Source organism: Gobio gobio (assembly GCF_949357685.1).
Source record: "Gobio gobio genome assembly, chromosome: 14".
NCBI lineage: Eukaryota > Metazoa > Chordata > Actinopteri > Cypriniformes > Gobionidae > Gobio > Gobio gobio.
Window position 1 is genome coordinate 9,521,531 of NC_137107.1, and position 22,143 is coordinate 9,543,673.

The 22,143-nt window shown below is 38.5% G+C and overlaps 1 protein-coding gene across 1 annotated transcript in view; it reads left to right on the plus strand.

Annotated features, from left to right (window-relative positions):
* The first annotated feature begins 3,365 nt into the window (after nt 1–3,365).
* Nucleotides 3,366–22,143, plus strand: part of stc2b (stanniocalcin 2b) — a 28,227-nt gene continuing 9,449 nt past the window's right edge. The window contains exon 1 of the mRNA XM_079835135.1: nt 3,366–3,624. Coding sequence (XP_079691261.1) covers nt 3,480–3,624 — 145 coding nt within the window. The 5' untranslated portion in view covers nt 3,366–3,479. The remainder of the gene's footprint in view (nt 3,625–22,143) is intronic.

Consider the following 22,143-nt stretch of genomic DNA (forward strand, 5'->3'; position numbering starts at 1 on the left):
AGTCTAAATATTTAAAAATTCTTAAATCAAGATGCATTTACTAGATAAGTAAAATTATATTTTTTTCTTAAGTGAGTTTATGCTTAAAACAAGCTAAATTATCTGCCAATGGGATGAGAAAAATAATCTAGTTTCTGATTGAAATCGTGTTTCTGTCCCAAACAGAAATAAGATAATTTTTAAAGATAATCAAAAACTCACTTAATTTAGATTCCCCCCCCCCCCCCCCCCCCAGAAAACAAGGAAAATATATCATATGTCATTTTACTTAAAATGCATCTTGATTTAATAATTTTTAGATGTTTGGACTGGAAACAAGAAGAAAAATACTAAATAAGAAGAGCATTTTTTGCAGTGTAAAGACAGAGGTAAAGTGATGTATAGGCTAATGAATGAACAGTTTATTTAATATTGCTTTTATATTGCATAGAGGTAAAAAACTAATGTTCGCTAAATAATTCCAGTTTTACCTTAAACTGTATGCAAGCAGTCGTTCTGGGTTCTCCAGAGGCCACATGACAGTGTGATTTTGTCCAAAAAAATCATATCTGTTTTTTAAAACGCATGTAATATCACTTTTTTAATAGCCTAATGTTTTTATTCTACAGTTGTGCAGTTTTAAGGGGACATATGGCAAATTTAAAATGTATAGTTCTCAATGAATAGTTTGTGCATGAATGCCAGATGCACTCTTGCTATTTGTGTTTAGGCTGTAGATGCTATTTTTGTATAGTTTAACTATCATCAGCCTTTAAAAAAATTTATAATAATAATATCATGAACATAATGACGGGGTAGAAAGGACTGGACATCATATAAAACAACAATACATTTTTTTTTAAAAAACATCAATGCATTACAAAAATAAAACAGTAGTAGTGTTTCCACAACTTGATACAAAAGGGGCACCAAGTAAAATCTTGCCTAGGGCAGCAAATTGGTCAGGGCCGGCCCTGGTCTAAAGTGGCTTCCGAGAACTGACATAGGACTTTGCGTGACTATCCAGTTCCCGCTGGATTTCGTCCATAAGCTTAATAAAGCCTGAACCCTGTCGTCGTCCATCTGTCGTATTTTTTAAAACTTTATTGTTGATTTCAATAGAAAACAACTCTTTCTGCATGCACCACACAGACTTTTAAAAATGGTGGTTGAAATGAAATGCTGCCTAAACTCAACCAATCAGCATGTTCAGTGCCCAAGTCCCACCCCCGAAAGTTCCTGAACTTTACTACCTCGCAAGCAGGGACGTTTTAAGGGGGACATTTTTACCCAGAACTTCATTTAGGCCATGTCCACACTAATACGTTTTCATACGAATTGAGCATTTGAAGGCGCGAATCACGCAAGTTGAAAAATTTTAACTTTGGCGGATATTCGCACCGCGTTAACCAATCAGGAGCTTGCTCTAGTAGTGACAACAAAATCATATGTGGATACCCGGAGCTGTACGATACATCTTCGTACTTTATAGAAACAGGAATAAAAAGGATCTTGCTTGGAAGAAAGTGAGTGAGGAGGTCGGACAGTCTGGTAAGTTGTAAAAAACGCTCTTTACTCAATTTGAGCTATACATATGAGACTACAAGCTAGCTTAAGACGACAAATCGAGCTTATTCGCCGTATTTTAAAACAATCCATGTCAGCCATTTCACAACGAGACTGGAGCTGCCTGGCAGAAGCCCCTTCCATGACGCGAATTCGCATCTGTTGTGAAGTTAATGTCACGCACGAATGAAGCGAGTAAACTCAAAAATGTTCAAGCGTCCAGCTACGCGCGAATAGCGCAATTTATTTGCGCAAGTTGCATCTGGTGTGAACTCACAGTGAGACGGTGTTTTAAGTCAATGAAAACGTAGCTTTTTGAAAACACTCTCCAAAGCGGATAAATTTGAAAACGCTGTCTTTGCGTTGTAGTGTGGACTGTGAAAACAATGACGCATGTTTAGTCATGTGACGCATATTGCACCAATAGGTATTCATGTTTATACCGCTATATTGTGCCTGTTATGTGCTATGTATAAAATATGATACTTTGCGCACTCTTCATATCACAATCCTGCAAAGATGACTCAAAATTGACTCGCAATTGCTGTCCTGTGGCAAAACATGACAGCAGTTGCGTTTTAGACCAAACATATAATGGTGAGTGAGTGCGACCTGGATGCATCAGTGAAAGGTGAGATATGTTTCTTAGTAAAATGATTTAGACTGACTTTTATGAGGTTTAACACAAGCACAGTAAGGTGCATTTAGCGTTTTCAGACGTTTCAGTGTGGACAAGAAACTTTTGGAAAACGCTTGATAACGCTAGTGTGGACAGAGAGCGTTTTAAAATGAAAACACCATTTTCAAATGTATCCAGATCAATGTAGACATAGCCTTAGACTCTGGTCCCTGCGGTCGAAACCCACAGAGTACCACCCCAAAGTTTCCTCGTTCCTGGGGAAAGTTCCCGCGGTGGAAACACGGTTTAAGTAACTGACATTAATCTCATTAGTACAGACCAGTCTTTAGAAATCAGAATAAAACAGTATTGTCAAATTCTGTAAATGTATTAATAATAATAACAATAATATAATTTGGTTTTATTAACTATTTGCATTATTAAATGTTTTAGATTTTTTGTTGAACTTTTTCACTGACCCCCTTAGACTATTTAATGTCCTTTCAGGAAAATGTAAACACTAAAAAGGGAAACGCAAAAGTAACAAATAATCAAAACAGTAAAAGACGGAAAAGGAAACATCCAAAAGGCAATGGTTTGGTCAGCAGAAATTGCAAAATAAAATGTTATGTTTACAAAATATATGTGTGTGTACTGTGTATAATTATTATCTATATATAATTACACACACATGCATGTCTATATTTAAGAAATATTTGCATATAGGCCTACTGTATAATTGATCTTAATTGTTTTTCCTTAAATATTATTATTGAATATTATGTAAACACAAACTTTTATTTTGGATGGGATTAATCACGATTCATTTTTCCCCAGCACTAATAAAATGACAATATTTAGCCCATAGACCATGTGACAACATGCCCCGTCCTAACATACTTGAACAACTATGTCCAAAATACGGTTGTAGCTATGGGGGTTCTTATAATTAAATAAAAAAAAAAAGAAACAAATGAAATCAGTCTTTTGACTCAAACTTTATATCTAGTGAGATAACTAACCCCTGTGACAACTAGCCCCGGTGTCACCTATACATGCTGAATGAACTTCGAATGGACACCCGGTGCTGTCGTCTAGCCGGTGTCTGTGATTGGTCAGCACCTGCTCACCTCCTTCATCCAAACTGACATGAGTTGGAGGAAATACAGGCAGCATCCACCCCCCCCCCCCCCACCACCTCACTTCGCGTCGGCGCTGCTCCCTCCACCGCGTGCGCTTCATTCTCTATAGTAATGCTACAGTGATCCGAGGAGATTCGCAGGTTTAGACAGCGTTATCATCGTCCTCACGAGACATGCGTGTGCTACTGACCATAGGAGGGTTTATATTGTTTTTGGCGGTGCGGCAAACACACGCGACTGATTCCAGCGGCGCTCATGACACCTCGCAGGAGAGATCAGTGAACATCCAGAAGAGAAGACTCTCTCTGCAGAACACAGGTAGGCACTAACACTAACGGGGCTTTTGCGCAGTGGCTGCACACAAAACCAGCGACAGCTCGCCCGTGCGTGGGGTTGCGCGAACTCTTGGTGTTAAACTTTTATGTTCTGTCAAACAACTTGTCATACCGGTTACCAGAACTACATTAAAAACAAAGAGTTGTTTTTTTTTCTTCCTTAATACGTTTTTATCAAATGTAGGCTTCTTAATATGACAGATGGCATAAGGTTTTTCAATGTAATAAATATGCAATTTCACACCGTTGCGGAAACGTTGTGGTGACGTTATTAGCACGTCACCTCGCGTCAGTAAAGCATATAGATCAAATATGACACTTTAGTGTTGTGTTTTTGTATTTCTTATGTAATCTGAATAACTATAACCCCGTAGTTCTCCTGTTGTTTCTTAGATATTAAGAAACAACAGGATATTTAATATTTTAGTAGTTCATATTTTTTTCTTAATATAATATTTCTAAATTTGTTTTTTAAAGTGTTGCATCGCTACCTCAGAAAATATGTACTCATTAGCAAGTCCATTCAAAATGCAAAACTGAATTTTATATATATATATATATATATATATATATATATATATATATATATATATATATATATATATATATATATATATATATATATATATATTAGGGGTGTCAAATGATTAATTGCATCCAAAATAAACCTGTTTTTACATAATTATATGTGTGTGTACTGTGTATAATTATTATGTATATTTGAATACACACATACATGTATATATTTAAGAATTATTTGCAGGTATATATATATATATATATATATATATATATATATATATATATATATATATATATATATACATAAATATTAGTGCTGGGTAAAAATTAATCGTGATTAATCACATCCAAAATAAAAGTTTGTGCTTACATAATGTGTGTGTGTATATGAGTATAATTATTATGTATATAATTTAAACAAATTTTTTATAAAAATAAATAAATTATATATATATATATATATATATATATATATATATATATATATATATATATATATATATATATATATATATATATATAATGTATACTTGACACGTTTTACAAATAACATTCAAAATGTGTGTGAGTGTGTGTACATGTGTATAACTATTATGTATATGATTTAAACCAATTTTTTATTAATAAAAAAAAAAATATATATATAAGAAATGATATATACAGTATATACATGCAAATATTTCTTAAATAAATACATGCATGTGTGTGTATTTATATATACATAATAATTATACACAGTACACACACATTATGTAAACAATCTTTTATTGTGGATGGGATTATTTGACATATGACAGCCCAAATATATATATATATATATATATATATATATATATATATATATATATATATATATATATATATATATATATATATATATATATATATATATATATATATATATTATATACTTCACACGTTTTCCAAATAACATTCAAAACGTTTTAATGCACCATGGTTGTATTTTGTTATTTCCCGTTTCTGAAATGTTTAATTCAAATGTACAGATAATAAAACAACCCAGAAACGTTGGATCTGGTTTTATTGTGGTAGTAAATCAGGTAGGTATTTTCAAAAAAATAAAAATATATAGGCTATATTTTGGTTACATCATTAGTTAAATGCAATTGTGGCATTGTTTCCAGAATTTTTTTTAAACGTTCTACTACGTCACCTAAATGTTTTCAATTGTTCTGAAATATTTACTGTCATTAAGCTTCAATGAGAATGTACACATGGTGAACACACATTTACAACACTGCGTCCAATGTAAATCTGTGGGGGGAAATGGAACTGCAGTACGCTCTAATTGAGAGGCATTGGAGCAGATTTCAATCTGCCCTGCTTATTTTCCTTATGTAAACCTCACTCCAGACCAAGATGATATCAGTCAGTGCATCAGGTCAGAAACTAGTTGTCATGTCTGCTCTTCCTATGTGGAGTAGTGTATTAAATGAATGAAAGTATAAATCCTTTAGTTTAAACATGCTCATGTGAGTAGCCTCTGTTGCCTCTGTGATATAGTTCTGTTCTGTTGTGTTTGTTTTATGTTTCTTCTGAGGATATGAATTACTTTCTTTTCCTCACTGGAATTTCTCCACAAGTTGTAATATTTTAAAATAACATTCGGAGGCAATAAGTGCTAATTCTGTCATTAATTACTCAACCTGATGTCGTTCCAAACCTCTAAGACTTTCGTTCATCTTCGGAAAATATTTTTAATGAAATCTGAGATATTATTCATCAACTCAAAGATCAGTTGTGGGAAACGGAAGCACAAGAATGTTCGCTTCACGTGCAAGAACCAATGAGGTTCATTCTCGTGTTACGCAGCACGTTTGAGCTTCAGCAAGAACCAATGAGGTTCATTCTCGTGTTACGCAGCACGTTTGAGCTTCAGCAAGAACCAATGAGGTTCATTCTCGTGTTACGCAGCACGTTTGCGCTTCAGCAAGAACCAATGAGGTTCATTCTCGTGTTACGCAGCACGTTTGCGCTTCAGCAAGAACCAATGAGGTTCATTCTTGTGTTACGCAGCACGTTTGCGCTTCAGCAAGAACCAATGACGTTCATTCTCATGTTACATAGAACCAATGAGGTTCATTCTCGTGTTTCGTAGAACCAATGAGGCTCATTCTCGTGTTACGCAGCACATTTGAGCATTAGCAAGAACCAATGAGGTTAATTCTAGTGTTACGCAGCACGTTTGAGCTTCTCAATAACCAATGAGGTTCCTTCTCGTGTCATGCAGCACGTTTGAGCTTCCTCAAGAACCAATGAGGTTCCTTCTTGTGTCATGCAGCACGTTTAAGGTTCAGCAAGAACCAATGAGGTTAATTCTAGTGTTACGCAGCACGTTTGAGCTTCTCAATAACCAATGAGGTTCATTCTCGTGTTACGCAGCATGTTTGAGGTTCCGCAAGAACCAATGAAGTTCATTCTCATGTTACACAGCACGTTTGAGCTTCCTTAAGAACCAATGAGGTTCATTCTCATGTTACGCAGCACGTTTGAGCTTCCTCAAGATCTGATGAGGTTCATTCTCGTGTTATGCAACACGTTTGAGCTTCCTCAAGAACCAATGAGGTTCATTCTCTTGTTACGCAGCACATTTGAGCATTAGCAAGAACCAATGAGGTTCATTCTCGTGTTACGCAGCAGGTTTGAGCTTCCTCAAGATCCAATGAGGTTCATTCTCGTGTCGCGCAGCACGTTTGAGCTTCCTCAAGATCTGATGAGGTTCATTCTCGTGTTATGCAGCACGTTTGAGCTTCCTCAAGAACCAATGAGGTTCATTCTCGTGTTACGCAGCACGTTTGAGCTTCTCAAGAACCAATGAGGTTCATTGTCATGTTATGCAGCACATTTGAGCATTAGCAATAACCAATGAGGTTCCTTCTCGTGTTACGCAGCACGTTTGAGCTTCAGCAAGAACCAATGAGGTTTATTCTCATGTTACGCAGCATGTTTGAGTTTCCTCAAGAACCAATGAGGTTCATTTTCATGTTACGCAGCACATTTGAGCTTCCTCAAGAACCAATGAGGTTCATTCTTGTGTTAAGCAGCACGTTTGAGCTTCCTCAAGAACCAATGAGGTTACCAATGAGGTACATTCTCGTGTTACGCAGCATGTTTGAGTTTCCTCAAGAACCAATGAGGTTCATTCTCATGTAGCGCAGCACGTTTGAGCTTCCTCAAGAACCAATGAGGTTCATTCTCGTGTTACGCAGCACGTTTGAGCTTCCTCAAGAACTAATGAGGTTCATTCTCATGTTACGCAGCACGTTTGAGCTTCCTTAAGAACCAATGAGGTTCATTCTCATGTTACGCAGCACATTTGAGCTTCCTCAAGAACCAATGAGGTTCATTCTCATGTTACGCAGCACCTTTGAGCTTCCTTAAGAACCAATGAGGTTCATTCTCGTGTTACGCAGCACGTTTGAGCTTCCTCACGAACCAATGAGGTTCATTCTCGTGTTACGCAGCACGTTTGAGCTTCCTCAAGAACCAATGAGGCTCATTCTCATGTTACATAGAACCAATGAGGTTCATTCTCATGTTACGCAGCACGTTTGAGCTTCCTCAAGAACCAATGAGGTTCATTCTCATGTAGCGCAGCACGTTTTAGCTTCCTCAAGAACCAATGAGGTTCATTCTCGTGTTACGCAGCACATTTGTGCATTAGCAAGAACCAATGAGGTTCATTCTCATGTTACGCAGCATGTTTGAGGTTCCGCAAGAACCAATGAGGTTCATTCTCGTGTCACGTAGCACGTTTGAGGTTCAGCAAGAACCAATGAGGTTCATTCTCATGTTACGCAGCACCTTTGAGCTTCCTCAAGAACCATTGAGGTTCATTCTCGTGTTACGCAGCACATTTGAGCTTCCTCAAGAACCAATGAGGTTCATTCTCGTGTTACGCAGCATGTTTGAGCTTCCTCACGAACCAATGAGGTTCATTCTCGTGTTACGCAGCACGTTTGAGCTTCCTCAAGAACCAATGAGGCTCATTCTCATGTCACATAGAACCAATGAGGTTCATTCTCGTGTTACACAGCATGTTTGAGCTTCCTCAATAACCAATGAGGTTCATTCTCGTGTTACGCAGCACGACTGAGCTTCCTCAAGAACCAATGAGGTTAATTCTCATGTTACATAGAACCATTGAGGTTAATTCTCGTGTCACGCAGCACGTTTGAGCTTCCTCAAGATCTGATGAGGTTCATTCTCGTGTCACGCAGCACGTTTGAGCTTCCTCAAGAACTGATGAGGTTCATTCTCATGTTATGCAGCACAGTTGAGCATTAGAAAGAACCAATGAGGTTCATTCTCGTGTTACGCAGCACATTTGAGCTTCCTCAAGAACCAATGAGGTTCATTCTCATGTAGCGCAGCACGTTTGAGCTTCAGCAAGAACCAATGAGGTTCATTCTCATGTTACGCAGCATGTTTGAGGTTCCGCAAGAACCAATGAAGTTCATTCTCATGTTACGCAGCATGTTTGAGCTTCCTCAAGAACCAATGAGGTTCATTCTCATGTTACGCAGCACGTTTGAGCTTCAGCAAGAACCAATGAGGTTCATTCTCATGTTACGCAGCATGTTTGAGCTTCCTCAAGAACCAATGAGGTTCATTCTCATGTTACGCAGCATGTTTGAGCTTCCTCAAGAACCAATGAGGTTCATTCTCATGTTACGCAGCATGTTTGAGGTTCCGCAAGAACCAATGAAGTTCATTCTCATGTTACGCAGCATGTTTGAGCTTCCTCAAGAACCAATGAGGTTCATTCTCATGTTACGCAGCACGTTTGAGCTTCAGCAAGAACCAATGAGGTTCATTCTCATGTTACGCAGCATGTTTGAGCTTCCTCAAGAACCAATGAGGTTCATTCTCATGTTACGCAGCACCTTTGAGCTTCCTCAAGAACCAATAAGGTTCATTGTCATGTTACTTAGAACCAATGAGGTTCATTCTCATGTTACGCAGCACGTTTGAGCTTCAGCAAGAACCAATGAGGTTTATTCTCATGTTACATAGAACCAATGAGGTTAATTCTCGTGTTACGCAGCACGTTTGAGCTTCAGCAAGAACCAAAAAGGTTCATTCTCGTGTTACGCATCATGTTTGAGCTTCCTCAAGAACCAATGAGGTTCATGCTCGTGTTACGCAGCACGTTTGAGCTTCCTCAAGAACCAATGAGGCTCATTCTCATGTTACAAAGAACCAATGAGGTTCATTCTCGTGTTATGCAGCATGTTTGAGCTTCCTCAAGAACCAATGCGGTTCATTTTCATGTTACGCAGCATGTTTGAGCTTCCTCAGGAACCAATGAGGTTCATTCTCATGTTACGCAGCACATTTGAGCTTCCTCACAAAACAATGACGTTCATTCTCGTGTTAAGCAGCACGACTGAGCTTCCTCAAGAACCAATGAGGTTAATTATCATGTTACATAGAACCATTGAGGTTCATTCTCATGTTACGCAGCACGTTTGAGCTTCCTTAAGAACCAATGAGGCTCATTCTCGTGTTAGGCAGCACATTTGAGCTTCCTTAAGAACCAATGAGGCTCATTCTCATGTTATGCAGCAGGTTTGAGCTTCCTTAAGAACCAATGAGGCTCATTCTCATGTTATGCAGCAGGTTTGAGCTTCCTCAAGACCCAATGAGGTTAATTATCATGTTACATAGAACCATTGAGGTTCATTCTCATGTTACGCAGCACGTTTGAGCTTCCTTAAGAACCAATGAGGCTCATTCTCGTGTTAGGCAGCACATTTGAGCTTCTCAAGAACCAATAAGGTTCATTCTCATGTTACTTAGAACCAATGAGGTTCATTCGCGTGTTACGCAGCACGTTTGAGCTTCAGCAAGAACCAATGAGGTTTATTCTCGTGTTACGCAGCACGTTTGAGCTTCAGCAAGAACCAATGAGGTTCATTCTCGTGTTACGCAGCACGTTCGAGCTTCCTCAAAAACCAATGAGGCTCATTCTCGTGTTACGTAGAACCAATGAGGTTCATTGTCGTGTTACGCAGCACGTTTGAGCTTCAGCAAGAACCAATGAGATTCATTCGCGTGTTAGGCAGCACATTTGAGCTTCTCAAGAACCAATAAGGTTCATTCTCATGTTACTTAGAACCAATGAGGTTCATTCGCGTGTTAGGCAGCACATTTGAGCTTCTCAAGAACCAATAAGGTTCATTCTCATGTTACTTAGAACCAATGAGGTTCATTCGCGTGTTACGCAGCACGTTTGAGCTTCAGCAAGAACCAATGAGGTTTATTCTCGTGTTACGCAGCACATTTGAGCTTCAGCAAGAACCATTGAGGTTCATTCTCGTGTTACGCAGCACGTTCGAGCTTCCTCAAAAACCAATGAGGCTCATTCTCGTGTTACGTAGAACCAATGAGGTTCATTCGCGTGTTACGCAGCACGTTTGAGCTTCAGCAAGAACCAATGAGGTTCATTCGCGTGTTACGCAGCACGTTTGAGCTTCAGCAAGAACCATTGAGGTTCATTCTCGTGTTACGCAGCACGTTCGAGCTTCCTCAAAAACCAATGAGGCTCATTCTCGTGTTACGTAGAACCAATGAGGTTCATTGTCGTGTTACGCAGCACGTTCGAGCTTCCTCAAAAACCAATGAGGCTCATTCTCGTGTTACGTAGAACCAATGAGGTTCCTTCTCGTGTCATGCAGCACGTTTGAGCTTCTCAAGAACCAATAAGGTTCATTCTCATGTTACTTAGAACCAATGAGGTTCATTCGCGTGTTACGCAGCACGTTTGAGCTTCAGCAAGAACCAATGAGGTTTATTCTCATGTTACATAGAACCAATGAGGTTAATTCTCGTGTTACGCAGCACGTTTGAGCTTCAGCAAGAACCAATGAGGTTAATTCTCGTGTTACGCAGCACATTTGAGCTTCCTCAAGAACCAATGAGGTTCATTCTCGTGGTACGCAGCACATTTGAGCATTAGCAAGAACCAATGAGGTTCATTCTCATATTACGCAGCACGTTTGAGCTTCCTCATGATCTGATGAGGTTCATTCTCGTGTTACGCAGCATGTTTGAGCTTCCTCAAGAACCAATGAGGTTCATTCTCATGTTACGCAGCATGTTTGAGCTTCCTCAAGAACCAATGAGGTTCATTCTCGTGTTACGCAGCACGTTTGAGCTTCATCAAGAACCAATGAGGTTAATTCTTGTGTTACGCAGCACGTTTGAGCTTCCTCAAGAACCAATGAGGTTCATTCCAATGTTACATAGAACCAATGAGGTTCATTCTCGTGTTATGCAGCATGTTTGAGCTTCCTCAAGAAGCAATGAGGTTCATTCTCATGTTACGCAGCATGTTTGAGCTTCCTTTAAGAACCAATGAGGTTCATTCTCTTGTTACGCAGCACGTTTGAGCTTCCTCAAGAACCAATGAGGTTCATTCTCTTGTTACGCAGCACGTTTGAGCTTCCTCAAGAACCAATGAGGTTCATTCTCGTGTTATGCAGCATGTTTGAGCTTCCTCAAGAAGCAATGAGGTTCATTCTCATGTTACGCAGCATGTTTGAGCTTCCTTTAAGAACCAATGAGGTTCATTCTCTTGTTATGCAGCACGTTTGAGCTTCCTCAAGAACCAATGAGGTTCATTCTCGTGTTACATAGAACCAATGAGGTTCATTCTCGTGTTACGCAGCACGTTTGAGCTTCCTCAAGAACCAATGAGGTTCAGTCTCGTGTTACGCCTGCACGTGTGAGTTTCCTCAAGAACCAATGGGGTTCATTCTCATGTTACGCAGCACGTTTTAGCTTCCTCAAGAACCAATGGGGTTCATTCTCATGTTACGCAGCACGTTTTAGCTTCCTCAAGAACCAATGAGGTTCATTCTCATGTTACGCAGCACGTTTTAGCTTCCTCAAGAACCAATGGGGTTCATTCTCGTGTTACGCAGCACGTTTTAGCTTCCTCAAGAACCAATGGGGTTCATTCTCGTGTTACGCAGCACGTTTTAGCTTCCTCAAGAACCAATGGGGTTCATTCTCATGTTACGCAGCACGTTTTAGCTTCCTCAAGAACCAATGAGGTTCATTCTCATGTTACGCAGCACGTTTTAGCTTCCTCAAGAACCAATGGGGTTCATTCTCATGTTACGCAGCACGTTTGAGCTTCAGCAAGAACCAATGAGGTTCATTCTCATGTTACGCAGCACGTTTGAGCTTCTGTTTGTGTTCGCTGATAAATGTTTATATGTGAATAAAAGCCTAAACTCCATCTGTTCATCATATAGAGTGATTGTGTCTCTTCAGAAAACATGGACTAAACCACTCAATTCAAATGGATTAGTTTAACGATCTCTTTATGAACATTTTGAAGCATCAAAGTGTCAGTTATGTAAACTATCAATAGATGGACAGAAATCACTCAGATTTCAAAATATCTTAATTTGTGTTCTGAAGATGAACAAAAGTCGTACAGGTTTGGAATGACATGAGGGTGAGTAAATGATGACCTGTCAATCAATATTAGATCGCCATCCTCAGGCTGAATAATGCAACCTCAGCGTATGCTCAGCGATTACAATATGAAGCTTACAAAAAATGTTTATCATAAACTAGCACTAAGACCCTGAATCTGCCCCACCTAAATTTACGGACAGGACCCGCCACTGAAATTGCCCCTTAAAATGAATTAAAAATACTACTGTTAAATACTTTCAAATTATTATTATTATTAAAACTATGAATTACCTCATATTTTATGGTGGGGACAAAAAAAGTGAAAGGACATTCCCAGAAGTCTCTGTGTGCACATCACATATGATCTGTAATAATAATATAGTATTTTACATTTAATTATGACATTTCTGTAATATAATACTTAGACCTTACTTTATGTGTAACTTTGTTTTATTGTATTTATCTGTCCTTGTAATTTGTGTATTTGTTCTTATGTTTAACTGACTGTCCACATGTCTTTAATAATGAGTAATAAATGGAAAGCATTTGACGGAATTTTTTGGTGATCCGTAAAATTATCTGATCTGTGATTCAAAAATGTAATATGAGTTTTGTGATGATTTCACTGCTAATTATGGTGGTTATCAGTGAAGGTAAAAAGCATATTTTGGTCGTTTAAGTAGTTATAGTAACATTAATGTGCCATTCCACCGAATGAGAGCCATTTGCTTGTTGAAACTCTTCTGAATCTAATAACACATAATGAACTATTCAAAATATGTTTTGTGTGTGTGTATATGTAATGTAAGATATTAAACAATGGAATAAATGATGGACCAAACAAAATTTCAATTTTCAAAATATAGCTGCAAGCAGCCATTATCAGGGCCAAGTGCAAAGAAGAAGATAAGACATGCCAAAATGGCTGGGAGTGTCAGACCAACTGCAGCAATGAGCAATTAAACACATTTTAAGATGATTTTAGGCAAAAAGGCTGAAAAATCAATTACAATCACTAGTAATTTGATTTAATGGTTTATCACTTTCGACCAATAGGTGGCACTGTTACGAAACTGATGTTGTGTAGTCCGATTGCGGTAACAATGACACATGCAAAGTTTGGTGTCAATATGCCAAAGCATTGCAGAGTTACAGCCTCAATAGTCCTTTTGTCATCATGCCTCAAATTTGTTGCTGCGGTATACGAAAACGGTTTCGTCAATCAAAACGAAATGCATAACTTTTTGTCAGCATGGTCTGAAGATGAGACATCGGATAAACGGTCTAGGTGGAGTTCGAAAAAGTAGGTTTTGAAAACCAATTAAGATGGCTGACAGCAACTTCGACCAAATATGGCAAACGTGGTATCGAAGTTCTCGGCGTGACCCAGGAAATCTATTGAGACCAGTTTCATTACATTAGGCTAATCTAGTCAAACATTATTAGCATATTTGTAAATTTCATTATAAGTATGGACCAAATGGTGCTCAAAACCTTTTGAGTACCATTTGAGTACCTCCTGCAGAAGACACATACCGAGTTTCGCAACGATACGCTAATGCATTCGTAAAGTATAGCTTTAGCATTTTATATCATAATACTACATTGTAGTCAATGGGAATTTCATGTTTTGTTCTATTATAGCGCCACCAAGAGGCAAAATCCCACCATTTTCGGTGTGTCCTCGGAGGGACCCCGTACATGTGTGTGTCAATTTTGGTGAAAATATCTCATTTCGTTTTGGAGTTCTAGACATTTAAATGAAAAAACATGTACACGTATACAAGACACCTGACTTTGATTGGATTTTACTATCAAATATCTATCAATATTTTGACATTTAGGCATTAGCTAATAGCTATCGACCTATGTTTTTGAACTTCTGACACTGGTTTCGTCTCCATCGGACTAATATATTTTTTTTTAAGCGCTAAATTACAACGCTGCACAAACCATAGGCCGAAAGCCGGCAAGTCTGGTATCGTTGGACTCGGCAATGATTCATAAGTCAACCACACCCAAAGTTATAAGCGTTTGAAAAAAAATCACCACTAGATGGCGCTATTTCGAAACTTCTCAGAAACCTTCAGGGAATTGTGGTGATGACCCATACCGAATTTTGTAACACTGCGTTCATGTTTTCATAAAATACAGCCTTTTAGCACATAATTCAAAATGGCTGATATGGTCAAATTGCGAAACTGTGCATGTTGCCTCAGGTCATGCTTGTGATTACATGTACCAAGTTTGGTTTGAATACGATAAAGCATTGCGGAGATAACCGTAAGTGTATTTTCACAACCGCTACATAAAATATGTTTGCACGTTGTTTGTGAACGGATTGACCAATCGACTTGAATTGTCGGAAGGGTCTTAAGATGATCTGGTTCAATTTCCGTGACAATCGGAGCAACGGCCTAGGGGGAGTTTGAAAAAGTTGTTTTTTCGGACAATTCAAAATGGCGGGAAGATTTTCATGATGGAAAATAATGTCATAGGGTGCAATTAAATCGTCTTGACCCAAGGAATCAAAGGAAACTTAATTTTGTTTCTAGCCCTTAGGGCTCAAAAGTTATTAGCATAAACATGAGTGAAACTTTGGACAGGTGGTGGTGCTAGAGGGATTGAGTTAGAGACTCCAAATTTACTATTAGTCTAGTAGCCAGCCCATAGAGCCCCATTGTGAACCCGGAAATGTTGAGTACACCAAAGTTTTATTGTAGAAATGTGAAGTATGGGTCCCCAGCATACAGAAACTGCTGGATGCTAATTTGCATATGTTGAGCAATTTGCATAATTAGCATTATTAGCTTAATCGTCCATTTTGACCGCATATTTCGCACGGTATGGCCAATTTATGGAATATGTGAGTGGTTTTAGATGTTTTAGAGGATGCTGATTTCATTTCTGGCACTTTCAGACAAATGGTAATTCTATAACAAATTTGGATACATTTAGTAATTGTTTCTATTAATTTCGGACACAATTTTAGGTTATTTTCATGGTAAACACAATGATCTCACATTTCAGAATCACAAGAGCTCTTGCTCTTTGATGTGAATGTTGATAACCTACAATTGTTTACATTTCTTGAGTTCAGGTAATGTTTTTATGCAAATAAGCTGTTGCAGCTATCTGTTGTTGTAATAAGTATGTTATAAAGCAAGGGAGCATATAGTCTATAGTTTTAAAGTTGAAATTCACCTTGCAAATATTTTTTTCTTATAATCGCCTTAAAGCTACACTGTGTGATATTTTCCCCCATCTAGTGGTGAAAAGGTATATGACCATCCAGAGAATTTTAGTTTCTGTTCCTCTCAATTCCGATTTCGTTTTAACTCCTACGGTGGCCGATTTAGTCCAAGATTAACATGGCTTCCAGTTCGACCTCGTCCACATTCGACACGGTGCCTGTGGGATATTGTGTGCGCAGTGGGATGGTTGGAACTCAACTGGCCTAATTATTCGGCTAGAAAGAACTGCAGCTAATCCAGAGTGAACTTTGATGATAGTAATGTTTATTCAGTCATCCAATTGCAAGGCATAAACAGGTTTGCGTGGATATGTACATAAATGTGGTTTCTGTGAGAGAACAAATAAGGATGGTAAATATACATACACAGTTAAGAACTGTATAACTATACTTATAAGTTACATTTGTATAATGTAACCGTAAACCAGAGCTTATTGTACCATATATAGGCGCTAAATGCAGCTGCATTAAAAGGAGCGGAGCTGCCGCTGCTAACAAGCGGTGTCCGGTTACAAAAGTGTGTGCGGCGCTTTAACGTTAGCACTGCAGTGCGCTCTGTATAACAATTGTTAATATGCCGATCAGACCTGATACATGTTTCCATCAACATACATTACAAGCAAATATTTTCTAAAAACGAATAAACATTGTTGATAACAAAATAACTGAATGATTATTCAAATAGGTGAGCATTATTGTATGTTGACACAAAAATACTTCTGAGGTGACATCAACTGAATTACGCGATGACACACTCTGAAACACATCTACAATGACAATAACTATTATAACTTACGGAGTTATTAACGCACAGAAATACCACACGAAGAAAAACAGACTTTTGAGGAATAAACAAGCCAGGAAAACTCCGTATAACTCTGTTACTGAACGCTGCTGAGATGAAAACTCTCTGCGCATGCACCAGACAAGTCTGAACAAGTTGACGCGCAGATGCGCGAGGCAGAGAATTTTGTACAGTGCCATCGAGTATTAAAACCGGTTAAAACGCGAAATGCGAAGCTTGAATTTACGGGTATGTCCCTCTTTGGCTAATGTACTTTCAAGATGGAGGGGCAACATGGCGACCACCGTTAGATCCCATTACCTTATGTATTTTCAATGTCATATTATAAACTTACGAGAATACTTTATTACTTGAAAGAAGTAAATATACATTAATGAGCACATATATTTTTGAAAGAACTAAGTGTTTTTAGCTAAGAATAGACAAAAAAAGTTACACAGTGTAGCTTTAATATTCGCACAAAAGTCAGTCATGGGATTTAATGTTGACATTTTAATGTTTTCATATTAAGATAAAAGGTGGACAGAGTTATAATGACAGTATTGTTCAATACATTGTAATTTTCTAGTCAGATCCATTTTGTGCATCCCATTAAAATTAGTTACCATTATTTTAAAACTTCGGATTCTTGTGGTTTGATAAGGAAAGGATTAAAAACAGTCAAAATTCAGTGTTATTGCTGCTTTCTGAAGTTGTTGTGGAGGATTATTTAACCATTCGACTCTAGGGTAAAGTACTTTCAAAACAAAGAGAGATGGTTTGATCAGGTCAAAATGTCGGGAAAGAAGTGTCTGTTTGCACCATGCAGTGGCAAAGATGGCGACTTTAAAATATTCCAAAGGAATCGCTACTATACTAATTAAGAGCTCGGAGACACAACCATACATGACTTTGCCAAACAATATTGCTACGGATGGTGCTTCATCAGATTCTGTGCTATGTCACAAATCTTGCTAGATCTCATACTTCTCGCTCTAGAAATGTGAGCAAACGCAAGTCAGACTCATGTCAGAGTCAGTCTGGAAAGCGAATCATTCGCTCTCAACTCTCTGCCTTTCAAAACAGTGCTTGTTCTGTGGTCTTATTTATGAAGAAAAAGACTGTAAAAATCCTAAAAAGTGGAATCTAGTTAAAAAACATTAGACTTTAGATAGGCCAGGCCTCAGTATCACTCCAAGTGTTACAATGCTTTCAGGAAGGTAACCAATTGACAGCTGCCTAACTTTAGTCATAGACCACATGAGTGCAATCATCGTCGAATTACATGATATTTTTTAAACTAATTCTGGGAGTTTGTATTGGAAGCAAATGCTAGCCAACCTGTGTGATTTTTATGGTGATGCCATTATTGTACTGAGAGTTGAAGGATGCCAGACGATTGTTGGCTTTCGACAGTACATTGGTAAATCACTCAAATTAGTAGGATAAACTGGCCTCTCCAATGACGACGATGATGTCATCAAGGTTGTCAGAAAAGTGCGGGCAGAGGTTCAGAATATTCCATTGCCTCATGAATACGACCTTGGCAGCTTTAGGCATGAAAGTGTAATTCAAGTTGGAAAAATGTAATGGCACTGTACTCAGCATAAATGCAACTGCAGACAATCAGGGTGACCAATGTGGTTCCATTCTGGCCATGCATGCTCTTTCGGGATGTGATACCACCTCATATCCTGTCGGGAAGGGGAAGGTGTCTGCACTCAAGGCCATGAGAGTCATACCTGTTAAGCTTCTCCACTGTATTGGAGAGGCAGAAGCCACAGATTTACAGACCACAACACAACGAGGGCTTTCTTTCTGGCTCTGTAAAATCAGAAGACCACTGTAACCTTGGATGCAGCCCGGTATGAAATTTACCGAAAGCGCAAAAGGCCCCCAACACTGAAGACACTACCTCCTACAGAGCGCAATATGCGCCTTCATGGTAGACGTGCCCACCTACAGGTGCTGCTATGGAAAGCAGCAGACCAGCCTGTGGATATCACCTTGTTTGGATGGAACAAGAAGATGGGCCTAAAGGAAGGAGAGGAACTTATGCCTACCCTGGATTCAAGTCCAGTTGCTCCTCCTGCTTTGTTAGATGTTGTCAGCTGTGGTTGCAAAGCCGGGTTGAAATCTTGCACATCAGCAAAGTACAGCTGTGCAGCTGCAGGTCTGGCCTGTACCAGTTGTTGTTCCTGCAAAGGCAATGATGGTATATGCTGCAACATACTTACACAACACCAAGAACGCAAAGAGAGGGATGAAGGGCCTGAAGAAGATGATGACAGAACAGACGAGGATGGTGAAGATGATGAGGCTGCCTTTTGTTCATTAATTGTGAGGCATAGCAGTTTGCCTGAAGGTGGTAGCCAGTGTGTGTTTTGTGTGGTGCGGAGGTGAGGCCCTCTTGGTTAGCCTTGCATCTGGCGGGCTGACCCGGGTTGCCCAGACGGAGTTTTAACTGGGTCCTCGTTGGATCTTGCGACTTGTGGACTAACCTGGACAGCCCTTCTGCAATTCAGGCATGGCCCTTGCGACTTGCGGGCCTGTCTTGTATGGCATGTATATATTTTACATGTTTGGTGTGGTGCGGAGGTGAGACCCTCTTGGTTAGCCATGCGTCTGGCGGGCTGACCCGGGTTGCCCAGACTCAGTTTTAACTCTTGCGTCTAGCGGAGTTTTAACTGGGTCCTCATTGGATCTTGCGACTTGCGGACCAACCTGGGCAGCCCTTCTGTTGCCCAAGCAACTTGCAGGGCCTGTGTTGTATGGCATGTGTATAGTGTATATTTGTACATAGTTCGTTGATCAAACATGGTGATGGGCTTAGGTGATGTCATCTCATTGGGTGTCATAAAGAGCTACGCCATTAATATGTATCGTACAGTTGCAGGATCCAAGTTATGTCAAATACCCGCATTGCTTTTTCCTCCAGAAATGCATAACATTTAGTCTAACAAAGATTCAAAAAGCAATTTTGAACCCTCAAAAGTGTCAGGAGGGGATTCAGCATCACTACACCCTGAAAACAATGCTTCAACATTCACAAGAGCACTCATGATTCTGAAATGTAAGATTATTTTGTTTACCATAAATATAACCTAAAATTATGCCTGAAAGTAATCAAAATTTGCCTAAATAAATCAAAATATGTAATAAAATTAGCTCTTTGAAATCTGAAAGTGCCAGAAATGAAATCAGCATCCTCTAAAACATCTAAAACCACTCACATATTGTATAAATTGGCCATACAGTGCAAAATATGTGGTCAAAATGGACGATTAAGCTAATAATGCTAATTATGTTAATTATGCAAATTGCTCAACATATGCAAATTAGCATCCGGCAGTTTCTGTATGCTGGGGACCCATACTTCACATTTCTGCAATAAAACTTTGGTGTACTCAACATTTCCGGGTTCACCTAGTTGGCTACTAGACTATATGGTGACAGCTCAGACTGTCCTCTATGAGTGGGCCAAATTTCACAACTTTTTACCATATGGTTCTATGGGCTGTCATTGACAGTTTACATACAACTTCCAATTTAGTAACAGGAATGTGTGTCCATGTGTATACAGGTTTGACTACACTTGTGAGGTATTAATGTCCTCACTAATATAGTGAAACCTGTTGAACACAAGTGAGCCAGTACTTATAAATCGTCCAAATCATGTTTCTATTTAAATCTAGTGTTTACCGCAGGTTTATGTGAGGTGGCTTATGTTTAGGGTTAGGGGTCGGGTTATGAGATAATATCTCAATAACGAGAAATAGTAATAATGAGTAGAATAATAATATTGAGGTGGCCTCACTAATATAGTGAAACGTGTGTGTGTGTGAATCTACTTAACCATATTTTGGGGACAAATTTGTACCCAGAAGTGAGCTAAACCTGTTAACACCTCCATTTGGGGACATGCTAAAATTAAAAATGCCGTTTTCTGTAGGGGAGATAGAGATGGTAGCTGGTGAGTCTCACTCTTCTGCATGAGAAAACCCAGATTGTCATGCATCCCGCTCATTTATGCGTTTCCCAATCATGTGCCTAAAACACACATCCATCACAATAAATGTCGCATTACAATAGTACTGTTACACTGTTACATTACCCTCTGTGACCTGATGTAATTGCACGTGCGGTCGTTGCTGGAAAGCAGTGATTATAGTTTATAAAGTGGTAAATATGGATATTTTTCTTACAAAAACGCATCACCTTGCTTCAGAAGACAGTTATTAACACATTAGAAGCTTGGAAGAGCCAGGATATTTTTTTAATATAACTCCGATTGTGTTTGGCTGAAAGAAGAAATTCATATAAAATGGCTTGAGTGTGAGTAAATCATGGGGTCATTTTCATTTTTGAGTGAACTATTCATTTAAATCACATGCATGCATAAAATGTAATAAAAGATGGTACTATGAGACCAGACATAACATTCTCACGACATTCTTCTAGCATATTATCGATTGTTTTATAAGCAAAATATCCCACAACTCACTGGTACTTCCACACTCAAGTTAAAATAGGGATTGGTCACTGTTATGAAAATGAAGGAATTTTCTGAATTGATTTTTCACAGGCGTTTTACTTGTATTTTTAATCACACATTGCAGGAACAACCATAGATATATATAGGTAGAATATGCGTCACATAGTTTCGAACATGTCTGTTTTCAAAGTCCACACTGAAACACGAAAACAGTATTTTCAAATCTATCCACCTGGGAGAGAGTCTTTAACAAGCTCAGTTTTCCCTTGACAAAAACGTCTCAATGTGGATTGAAGGCTAAAACAGAGAGAAAAAGATGTGTTTTCAAATGTCCCTAGATTAATGTGGATATAGCCTAATAATTACATTAATAAATCAATACACCAGAAGACCTGTTATTTTTATATGGGTAACAGTTTTTAGGATTAGCAAATAAATATAATGTAGCCACACGGCGTACATGTGAATATTATGAGGCTGAGCAAATTCTAGTGATTTACCAAAAATGTGTATTTTTAAAAAATGAACAAATAACATCTAATAAATAATTTAGGTAACGGGATGGTACGTTAAGATCGACCTTCCCAGTCGTAGTTACACGATCATCAAATACACAGAAAAGATTTTTAAGATTCCCCCCTTCTATATGTAAAGCACTTTGAGTACCCAAAAAAGCCCTATATAAATGTATCAAATTATTATTATTAATAGAAAACGAGACCAATACTTTAGGTCTTCAAATGGCCTTCAGAAGATCCAGATGATGAAATGTCCTGTTGAAAATGTGGCTTGTGGAATTTTCCCAGTTTTTCAGAAGGGGGTGTTAGAGTAAACAGTACTGAAAAACTGAGGACATGACTAAATGTGTAGTTTACCTAAAATATTATAGATTTCTTTTTAGATGGGATATGGAGGTGCACAACAATACAAAAGAAAAAATAATTTCTGAAGGATTATAATGATTAACAAAGTTCGGGAGGAGCACGTTCAGATA